This window comes from Seriola lalandi, unplaced genomic scaffold, assembly GCF_002814215.2.
Source record: "Seriola lalandi dorsalis isolate HSWRI2012SDOR001 ecotype SW California unplaced genomic scaffold, Sedor1 jcf7180002054393, whole genome shotgun sequence".
Taxonomy (NCBI): domain Eukaryota; kingdom Metazoa; phylum Chordata; class Actinopteri; order Carangiformes; family Carangidae; genus Seriola; species Seriola lalandi.
In genome coordinates this window covers 146,614-158,074 of record NW_019524946.1, presented here as the reverse complement: position 1 = coordinate 158,074, position 11,461 = coordinate 146,614, and the positions used below count along the sequence as shown (strand labels likewise).

At 41.3% G+C, this 11,461-nt stretch overlaps 2 protein-coding genes across 2 annotated transcripts; one reads left to right on the top strand and one right to left on the bottom strand.

Annotated features, from left to right (window-relative positions):
• Window positions 1–1,158: 1,158 nt before the first annotated feature.
• On the bottom strand, window positions 1,159–3,383 carry tma7 (translation machinery associated 7 homolog). Its single transcript, XM_023409475.2, has 4 exons — window positions 3,257–3,383; window positions 2,581–2,636; window positions 2,161–2,248; window positions 1,159–1,467 (listed from the first exon to the last, which is right to left on the bottom strand). The coding sequence occupies exons 1-4, from the start codon at window positions 3,270–3,272 to the stop codon at window positions 1,433–1,435; spliced, it is 195 nt and encodes a 64-aa protein (XP_023265243.1). The 5' UTR covers window positions 3,273–3,383; the 3' UTR covers window positions 1,159–1,432.
• Window positions 3,384–3,415: 32 nt separating this feature from the next.
• Window positions 3,416–8,691, top strand: ccdc51 (coiled-coil domain containing 51). The gene is made up of 7 exons (XM_023409473.2): window positions 3,416–3,521; window positions 4,755–4,847; window positions 4,957–5,167; window positions 5,308–5,445; window positions 5,760–5,924; window positions 6,256–6,462; window positions 6,659–8,691. The coding sequence occupies exons 2-7, from the start codon at window positions 4,843–4,845 to the stop codon at window positions 7,247–7,249; spliced, it is 1,317 nt and encodes a 438-aa protein (XP_023265241.1). The 5' UTR covers window positions 3,416–3,521; window positions 4,755–4,842; the 3' UTR covers window positions 7,250–8,691.
• The last annotated feature ends 2,770 nt before the right edge of the window (window positions 8,692–11,461 follow it).

Genomic DNA, 11,461 nt, shown 5'->3' with positions numbered 1-11,461 from the left:
CTAGATTACAGTATTTCTACTGTCACCCAAGTACAGGAGCTGAATACTTTCAGGCCTTATCTGAACCACGTCGACCCGCAGGTCCTCTCTCGTTGCATCGCTTCACTGGTCCATTCTCACACCACACATTTTGGCATGTCGTTGCAAGAAAAGCACAGGTGCAATTAATAACTTAAATAACGAGCACATTCAGTTCAGGTGAGACAGTGTCAGGGCCTGGTAATGTGCATGCTGGCTCACTGGCACAGCTAAACCGAACTGAGCCATCATTAATGAACTTTGTTTCACCTGTGCTTTACCTGCTATGACTAGTCCAAATGTCTCCTGAGCTTGGTGGTGGGGGTCTGGGGTCCTCTTACCATGCCAACTGTTCACAGGTCAGTCACAGGTCAGTGTTGGCTTCAGTTCATTTAGGTTAACACATAAACACAACCTAACCAAAAACGTCAGGGGTGAGGGGTGTTATTCATCGTTAATCACAACAAAGGTGTCTTATTACTCTGCAGCAGGCCCCTTCTTGCGTTTCTTTCCTCCTCTCCTTGGCATCTGTCACTGACAGGCTCATCTCCAGGGTTTCTTCAGCGTTCATGGATTTATACTCAATTCTTTTTTTTAAAAAGATGTTTCTAACACCACATAGAAAGCAATTTATTTATTATTATCATATTATTTATTATCTAAAAGCAAAATTCCTTGCTATTATTTTAAATGCGGTTTGATGGTTGAGATTCTTGACAGATTCCTTTCCAACTAACAAAGAATTAAAATAACAAGCAGTAATTACAAAAACTTTATTGGTATCTCCCTCTTTACAATAAAGTAAAAATAAGAAAAAAGAATTTGGGGTGATTTGCGTTTCTGATAAAGTTTCACATGGACAAAAAGCAAGATACAGCCGAGATTGGGATTTTTTCATGGTTTCCATTTCTAAGATGCAGACCATTTCTAAACTGGATATGAAAATTTTGGTCAGTGAGTATGACTGAGTAAAGTGTCCATAACAACAAATATCACAGTGTGAAACCTCTAATTAAATGCCATTGGGGAGTTACGATGCGTGTACCAGGCCTGACTGGTAACAGATATTCCTGTCCCTGAAATCCTGAAAACTATTCAAGTCTTTTTCTGTACATTTTCACTGCTGTAGAAGCAAACAAATATCACAGTGTGAAACCTCTAATTAAATGCCATTGGGGAGTTACGATGCGTGTACCAGGCCTGACTGGTAACAGATATTCCTGTCCCTGAAATCCTGAAAACTATTCAAGTCTTTTTCTGTACATTTTCACTGCTGTAGAAGCAGGGTGTGTTTTGAGTTCGACAGGGTTCGTGTTTTACAGAGCAAACTAGAGTCTTCCAGTGAGCATACAAACATCTCAGACACAGGAAGCGAGGCCGGGGAGCAAATAAAAATCATCACCAGATTCAGATTTTACTTCTTGCCCGATTTCTTGATGCCACTGCCACCTGGAGGGGGGAAACAAAACAAAAAAAAATAGGTAATGAAACCTCTAATCTGACCAGTTAATACAAGTGGTCACACACGTTTGAGATTTACAAATGAAAAATAAAACAGATTTTTTTCATGTATTTTTGACTGAAAGGCAGACTATAAATGAGATTTGAGAAACTTTGAGTTCATATGAACAATTACATGAAGTGTAAATGACTGACACAACCACATTACAGTCCAGGCCGTAAGTATTTGGACAGTTACACATTTTTTGTTCTTTATGTGTCGAGCTTCAGCACATTGAAATAAAATAACGGGTACTGCACAGCTTTAATTTGAGTAGGTTTACGTCAATATTTGAAAGATCTGTGTGAAATTTAGCCCTTTTAACATAAAGGACCCAATTGCAACGGGGCATTTAGGGAGTGTTTAACATAAACCCACTGCAACCTTTTCTATGTATACTATATATGTATAAAAGAAACCTCTTGTTTTCATTTAAAACTTTTCACATCATAACAAGAAATCACTTTCAGATATGACCAGTGTATCTCGATAAAACATTTCTCTTTATCACATGTCCAGGCCATTGTGTTATAAATTTATCAATCATGTTTTATGATTGCTCTTGGCTACACTGTTGGTCTGCACAATTAAAAGGGCCCTTGTTATGATGATTAAGTTTCCCATCTACCCCTTTGTCTTACATAGAGGTCCTTTTCCTGAAGCTTTGGCCTTCAGTGCATCCATGGCCTTCTGTTCTTCCTTTTGCTTCTGCTTGAAGGCCATATCATCCTGCAGACACACAGTTCATTTATAATTGTTCATTAAATTCTAAACTAAATTTAGGTTACAACTACAACTTATGTGATTAAATAATTAATAATTTCAGTAACATTGCTTCCCAGAAACCAAACAGTAGACAAAAACGTGTAGCATCAGGCCTATTTCATCTTACTTTTTCAAACACGTCACGTATTCAACTGACATTTGAAGATATGAGGGTCATTTCTATTTCTTCACTTTGTTTAGATTTTGTAGACTAAACGATTAGTCGAAACATATAATCGTCACATTGTATTAAATTACATTCACAGTACAATCTGGGAGAGCAGAACAACACTTACTTCATCCATTTCCTTGGACTGTTTCTTGGGTGCCTTCAGTGGTTTCTTTTTGCCTCCTGAGCACAAAAAAATGATGGTTATTCTGTTAGCTCACGGTTTGCTGAAAGTGCTCAACTGGAAATACTAAACACAACCTAATGGTGAGACCAGAATAACGCACCGAACTCCCTCGACAAACCAATTTCAGTATCGCCCAACTGGTACACCATGACTTGTAGAGAGCTGCTGTCCAATGTAATCCAGTGCACTAATATATATTCAGTGTAACAAGAACACCAGCTTCACATTTCATTAGTAATTTTAGTTTGCCTATTAATAACACAAGCGAAAATGAAAATATCGTTAGTTCGTAAATTGTCCAGCTAGCTAAATTATGAGTCACTGAGACGACGCAATAAGCCGAATGCCTCAGACTATGGCAAACGATTGGCGCATGGTTTAAATACATCGTCTTTCGTGTGTAAATATTGCCCAAAAACAAAACGCATTGATGTGGAGGTTATTTGGTTTAGTTTGATGAAAGGTTGTCAGCTTCGCGCTCTGTTAACCAGCCGTTAGCAACAACTAGCTGATCCAGCCAGTAAAACACGCTCCACTGAGGTTTATTACGCCTAAAACATATATTTTACATCGGCAGGAATTTTAAGATGACCATCAGATGAAAAGGGCGTCTCACCTTCTCTACCAGACATGTTTAAAACTGCTTACAGTTGTCTAAAGGAAAGAATTAAACGTTATTGTGTTAGCGAACACAACCGGCTGTCTCTCTAATCCGCGCTGTCAAGACCCCGACGAATTGCAAACCGGAAATAGAATCAACTTGATGTGCCTGAACGAAATCTCACCCGGATGTTAGCAGTTTCATTTGAGATGCTAACCGGTTAGCCAGAATAAACTTCATCTGTGTGACATGAACGCTTTGACAACATCGACAAAAAGAGGTACATTTATTTTGATACCTTGCTGTGTGTCTGAAAGGATTTAATAGTCAGTTTTACATGATTGAAAAGTCACGTTAACTGTTAGAAACCTTGGAGCTAAACGCTGGCTAGTTGGGAATAAAGCATGGAGAGGAACAGGGAAATTGTGATATAAATTATACTAAAATCAAGGCCCTATAATCATTATGCTCCTGCAGTCTGTCTGATTATTCACCTGATGTGGCAGTCAGTATGAACAGTGTCGCGTGTTAGTTAGCTTATAGCATAATGACCACCGTGTGTTGTGAAAGTCATTCATCATGCTGTATGTAGAGTCCATGTCAGTCTTGTCTCCTCCTAGGTTGTACATTGATTTGCAGTTACATGTGGTTAGGAAGTTGACCAATTGTGAGATTTAAAAGACTGTACTTTAGATGTAAGTAATGACACTCCATACAAATACCAAATTAACAGCAGGGTGAGGTTATTTCTCCTCTTGTTGTTATGTCCTTCATCATGACATCTGGATTTAAAAAGAAAAATCATCAAAACATCTCTTTAAATAGATGTTTATAAGAGCCTTACACCTTGTTTTCAATGTACTTGGCAGGTAGGTTGTTCCAGCATCTTGGAGAATCTACCACAGTTCTTCTGTGGATTTAGTCTGATTCATTGTCTTCTGGTTCTTCATGTGATCCCAGACTGACTCCATGATGTTGAGAGCAGGAGGCCAAACCATCCGTTGCAAGACTCCTTGTTCCTCTTGTCTCTGCAGATAGTTTTTATGACTCTGACTGTATATTTGGCTTCACTGTCCTGCTGAAGTGTGAATTTTGGACCAATCAGATGCCTCCTTGATGGTTTTGTGTGACGATAATAATTGAAGCATCCTATAAAAGTGCCTAAAACTTCACACAGCGCTGTACACTCTATTGCCAGTTTACTTGATGCATTTTAGGAAAAATACAGAAACTTATTTTGAACTTCATTAAAGTTATCATTGTACTGCACTAAATATAGCCTAAATATTGAAACAACTTAATATTTTTGAAAATGAACCCAGGTGGTTTTCTGAGCTTGTATTGCAAATATTTTAAATTACTAAAGCTGGGCCCAGTTCAATAGTCAGATTCCTCTGACACAACAGTAGGCCTATAGCCGACAGTATATAAGACACTTTAAACCTATGCAACATCCACAGTTGATAGTTTATAAATCATCTAATTAAATTTTTGTTACTGTTGTTGTTCACAGGTGCCTTTTCCAGTGTTAGCTCTGTAGCTGCAGTAGAAGTGAAGCTCTGACAGTTTTCAAGCTGCACTTCTGTCTGCTGCACTTCTCAATGAGGTACTTCTGCACAATTTAGTCCAGTACAGGGGAGACCAGAGCTTTATGTGTGGCTCTAAATAAATTACAGCACCAAAGCTGATGATTGACAGTATCTTTACTGTATCAGGTACAGAGGAGCACGGATCTCTCTCTGGGCTCATGGCTCAGGCTGTCTGTCCCGCCTCTTCCTGCCTGGATCCCTCTCTGGCAGAATCCCTCTGGTCCGAACCTACAGTGCTCACCATCAGCCTAGCTCCCCTCCACCCACTAACCCAGCGCCTCCTAATGGGAAGGGAGGAGCTGAGGTAGCGAAGGAGCGCGCTGTGGCTGCCTTACAGGTACAGGAAATGACAACTTTCCAGACCATAGACCTCACAGGCAACATGCTGATAATCACTGAATTATTAGAACTGTGTTAACAATGTTGTAATAAAAACACAGAACCAAACTGAAGCACTGCCTTCTCTCCCTCCTCTAGAGTGCAGGAGAGCTGGGGCGGCAGTGGGGTCAGAGGTCGGCTCAAACGGCCACCGCCACAGTCAACTACTGGTGGGAGAGGTACGAGGAGTTTGTCGGGCTTAACGAGGTCCGCACGGCTCAAACCAAGGTCACTGAGGTCAGCAGACAGTAAGAAGCACCTCAACTTACAAGTTTAGTTCACCCACACTGATATTTTGGGATATATTGATGATATATGTATGAGAATCAACTTTTAGTACAACACAATACAATTTAACCACAACACAAACTAGAGCTTCCTAAATGACCATGATGTTGAATCAGCACTTCTTTAAAACACTTGTTTTAAAAATGTTACATCAAAGTCTGTTTACATGTGTGTGTGTGTGTGTGTGTGTGTGTGTGTGTGTGTGTGTGTGTGTGTGTGTGTGTGTGTGTGCGTGCGTGCGTGTGCGTGTGTGTGTCGTCTAGGCTGAGGCAGCGTTCATGGTGGCCAGAGGGATAGTGCGCGAGGCTCATACTAGCCTGGAGGCCCTGCAGGTGAGGCTGAAGGAGGTCCGAGACCGGCTGGACAGAGTGTCCAGGGAGGAGACTCACTACCTGGAGCTGGCCACGCTGGAACACAAGCTGCTGCAGGTCAGCTGAAGCAATGAAAATGCACATTAAACAGGTGGTACAATAACTGTAGTATGGTTGATTGAGGTTTTATGGTGTTAGAGATCCAGATAGTTTGAGGTCAGAAGAAGAGGTGGAAGTACTTTTATTCTGAAGTATAATATCTAGAGTTAGCCACAGTGGCACTTTACCTGCCACTGACTAATCACACAATTATAATGATATTTTTGGAAATATACCTTTTAGCCCTGGCAGAGATATCAGTTTAAAAATGAACCTGGTTATGGAATAACAGGTCAGCCGATTGAATTGAATTCAAATTAAGCCGCCCGTCCCTCTCTTCTGACCGCAGGAGGAGCGCCGTCTCCGGACAGCGTATGAGAGCGCTGAGGGTACGGAGAGGGAGAAGTTTGCCTTGTTTTCAGCAGCCGTCAGGGAGAGCCACGAAAAGGAGAGGACGAGAGCGGAACGGACCAAGAACTGGTCCGTCATCGGCTCGGTGCTCGGAGCTCTGATCGGAGTCATGGGATCGACGTATGTGAACCGTGTCCGCCTGCAGGTGAGGACGGTCGATGACATGGTCGTGGCTCAGTAGCTCAGCTTTTGGTTGAACTAGAGCAGTTTGATGTGGACTCATCATTATTTTTATGTAAAAACGACCAAACTGAAATCTCAATAGCAATATGTGATAAAATAATTGCAATATGATTTTTTTTGCATATCAGCTGATGAATCTTCACTTCTTTCATGTGTAGGAGCTGAAGAATCTGCTGCTGGAGGCCCAGAAAGGTCCAGAGAGTCTGCAGGAAGCCCTCAAAGTCCAGGCTGGAAACCATCGCTCCCAGCAGGACGAGCTCCGGATGCTCATTGACAGCCTCAGGGTCACTCTGACCGATGCCTTCACAAAGAGGGGCGGCGTCCTTCAGGGCAAGGGAGGTCCAACACCAGACGCAGCCACTACGCCTCTTTCCGCCTTAAAAGACCTCCACATTGGTACCCAAAGGACACAGTCCCTCCTGGAGTCCCTCCCGCCACAACTGGGACAGCTGGAGCAAGGACTTGGTAGAGTTGAGAGTGAGTTGTCAGTGGTGAAGAGGCTGCTGGACACCACACCACAGGCTGACACACAGGCCGGTGAGCTGCTGTTAGCAAGACCAGAGAGAGCAGAGAGAGCAGAGAGAGGGGACCAGTGGGAATCTGAGGTGATGCTGAGGCGTCTTGAGGACACCCAGAGGACGCTGGGAGAAAGAATCAGGACAAACACTGTGTATAATGCTGTGTTTGCCTACACCGCCACCGCCATCACCATCTCTGCTGTCTACCTGCTGCTCAGAGGAGCTGGTTAGACACGGTACCTCCAGTTTGAATGTTCACATGCACTGTAACACTAATCTCATTTATGTTGGAATACAACATTTACTTGGTTGGAAGTTTCTCTCATAAACTGGTCACAGGTGTTGATTTGGGCTCCTCACTGCTGCTGGTTACTGCACTGCTGAGGCTCGGAGCCACTGGGCCTTATAAATACTATATTAGTATTTATCCTCTTTTCCGTCACTGTAAAATAAATATTTAATTCACTTTGATTCATGATGGAAAACAGAGAAAAGCAGGAAATTCTCACAGTTGTGAAGCTGGAACCAGGGAATGCTTGACGTTTTACTTCTTGACAAAGGAAAAAAATATCCAAATGTATTTGTGTTAATTTTCTGTCTTTATCTCACTGAACAATTGTTCCAGCCTTTAGTGACTAACTGCATTTCAGAAACCCCCCTACACACACACACACACACACACACACACACACCCACCCACACTGGGAATTTCTGAGTGTCAAGATTAGTTTTTCTTCGTCAGAATTGGGGGTTTCAGTTTCACTGGATGAGATCATCAAGTAAATGCCTGAAGGCTGAACACGGAAACATTTTGCTTTGTTCATTCTGTACCTGCTGCTCAGGGAAACTTAAAGATATGGATTCATTTTTAGAGAAATGAAAAAACATCAACAACCAAATCAACACCTGTGACAGTCACTATGTCCGGTCTTGATAGCATTTAGGCTTCATTTAATGATTATCTAATGAAAACGTGATGGGGTTAATCGATGAGAGCATAATCCATGGGTATATGTGTCCTGGTCGGTCCTGTGCCAAGTGTGTTTTTAACTTTGGGAACTTGATTCAGGCTTGTAATCATCAGCCTTGTCAGTAGTTGGACCAGCTGAGCCTCCGAGCGACCACGTCTTCTGTTCCTGATCCCACCTCCGGGATTCACCTCCAGTCTGCTCCGAGGTGAAACAGCTCAACACTGGAGATGATGCACTGTTGTCCGACGTGTAAGGAGAAACCAGGACACGTTCTTTTAGATTTCGTTGATTGCCTTCACCAGATAATTAAGGTCAGATCAGAAAATGTCATCTCATGTCGCAGGACATGAAACTGAGCTCCAGATCAGTTAAAGTACAAAACACCTGAAGGAGCAATGATGATTAAAAATAAAATGAACTGTGAGTTTTTCAAAATTAATGTAAGAAAATATTTGAATTAACAAAGGTGAAGAAAAACATCAATTAATTTTTTAAAAGGTCTCCTTACTTGACTTTAAAAAAGTAAAATTCTCAAATGCTAACGGGGGGGGGGGGATACAGGGAAATGTTAGTGAAGTTTGACAGACTCTGTCCTCAGTCCTCAATTCCCTTTTAATCTCTTTAAGATGTTTGTGTGTCTTCATGTTGTTGACTGCACTGAGCTGGATGATGATCACTGTGAATTAAATGCTCAAATGGAAACAGTTTATTCTGCTGAGGATGATTGTTCGATGACGGACTGACTCCTGCCTTCCTGAGTCATACACATTGGATCATGTGTTTTACTCTACAGACATTTTGGGCTCCAATTAATGATTATTTCTATCATCTTTTAATCTGTGAAATGCTTTGATGATTAATCAGTTAATCTTTTAATCTGAAAAATGTCATAAAATAGTAAAACATGGTCTCACAGACGTTTTCTTTTCAACGCTTGTTAAATCTGAACAATGATTTTTAAACCAAAAAATAGAAGAAATCTTCATGTTCGTGAGGCTGAAACTCTCAAATTTTGGGGATTTTTACTTTAAAATGATAAGAGATTATTTTTCTGATAAGGGCAGCGCACTGTCCTGAACCACTGTGTTCAGGAACTGAGGTGTCGTTTTAATCTGCTTCTAACACAAGTGATTACGCTCAGAAAGATTGCGTAACTTCCACCAGCCACCAGTAGGAGGCAGCAGCTGAACGTGAGATGCAGGTGAAACCTGCTGCACCACGTCTCTGTGTATCTGTGCTTTTCTCTGTGTCTGGTGCACGATGTTGCCAAAAGTATGTGGACACAACTTTGGTGCTTTTTCAATAAAGCAATATAATACAGTTCCCATGACCAGTGTTGCACTTAAGCCACTGCTGCAGTACTGTGTCAAGTGAACTACACTGTGGTGTGTTTAGTAGCAGCTATAGTTCATATAATAAGACTAATATCGTACCTGTGATGTAACAAAACAGTTTAACACATAGACATAATATTGTATGGAATAATATAGTATAACTAATGACATATACCTTAGTACAGCAATATAGTATTTAATCTATAATATAGTAATAGGTATAGTCTGATATAGTGTGTAATAAGTTACATAATAAAGAATCACTGTAATAGTGTGTTTTGGATGTGAGATTAATGCGCTGAGTTGCTTTTCTTTTGCTATTTTGTAAATTTTTCCTTTTTTAAATCTTGTATACGTTTTATTCATATCTATTATTCATCTTTCTCAGTATTTGTTACAGGCATTTTGGAGTTTCTTGTACCGTCACTTTGCTGCTGTGACACTACAAATTTCCCCAGCGTGGGACTGATAAAGGAAGATCTTATCTTGTCTGTGACTGTGTTAACAAGTTAGAAGAGGCGAGCTCAGTATAAAGAAGCACAAGTGTTTTAGCAATAGTTAAAAACTGTAATGCTCGTGGTTTTGGAATCACACGTTCAACAAGCTTGGCGTTCAGGTGTCCACATACTTTTGGCCATGTGGTGTATTTACTGTATCTTGCCCCTCTCCGTTGTCTCTGTCCTGTAAATCCACTGCAGCAGGTGTTGGGGCTTTACTTAGCACAATGACTAACTGATGTCTGGGAAACCACACACACACACACACACACACACACACACACACACACACTACACTACACCCACACAGACCCACACACACACTACACTCTCTCCACACTCTCAACTATTGGCTGATTGTGATATTTCTGATCTGGAAAACAAACCTTGCTCTTTTTCTAAGCTCTTTATGGCTCATACTGAATAAATTCTCTGGGAAGAAATAAAAGGATTATGTGGAGAAAAACATTCAGGTCACCAACAAGGCAAAGGAGGAAGCTTTGATCAGTAACCATCCTGCACACTGAGCCACTTCCTGATATATCACGTCAGTGACGGCACACAGATACAGCATGTGATTAAGTATATCATAACGTCTATGCAGCTTTATCTAGGTCATTTGATTTGGTGTTTTGCCTCAGAGTGGGCGTTACAGTGTATTTGGGTCTGAAGTCAAGTCACACAGTATAATCCAGCACTGAACACACAGGACGAGACACATAACACTCAGTTAGACAGCTTCATCCAGCGCAGGTATGTGGAGCTTGTTGCCTGCCAGTCTGTGATGTAGGCTGTGATAACTTGTTTAAAGGGGCAGACCGCCAATTTCACTCATTAAACAGTGCTGCTGCATATGTGAAGCTAGAGTTACCTCGTGGTTGTATCCCTCCGCCACTCGGACTAGTTTCAGGTTACATCCCTGTTTATCCACAGTCATAAAATATTAAACATTTGTGTGAAATTTTTGTGATAATTGCTGCTTGAAGTCTTGAGTAATAAGTTAAAAAAGTGTTTTCTGAGGTCACTGTGACGTTGACCTTTGACCTTTGACTACCAAAATCTAATCAGCTCATCCTTGAGTCCATGTGAACATTTGTGCCACATTTGAAGAAGCTCCTTCAAAGCGTTACCGAGATATCGTCTGAAGAACGCAGCTCTGAGTCATTTACATACGTCAACATCATGTGTCAGAACGAACGTATGTGATAAAGATAATTCAATGTGCAGTTTCTTAAACATATAAATATAGTGTCATTTATCTTTGGATGTGGTGGATTGACAGTCGTACGACCTGGTTCATTTCGAGTGCTGAACCTTTAACCTTCACAGCAACGACTTTAATCCGACTTTAATCCGACCTTTGACCTTCAGCTCTTTAAAGAGGTGATGAGCAGACAACATGTCCTCTATGTCAAGGTCTAAAAGTCAGACTGGTCCTCACAAAGACAGAAGTACACACACACACACACACACACACACCTGTTTACACCTCAGTGTTGTAAACTGAATGACCTGATTAGCCATTGTCATGTGAGAAACCTGTATTTAACCTTTCATGCCCCACCCTCCCCTCTCTGATGCAGGTCAGTTTTCCACTCCTCCAGGTGAACAGCGTTTTGGTAATGTGACCAGGTGTTAGCG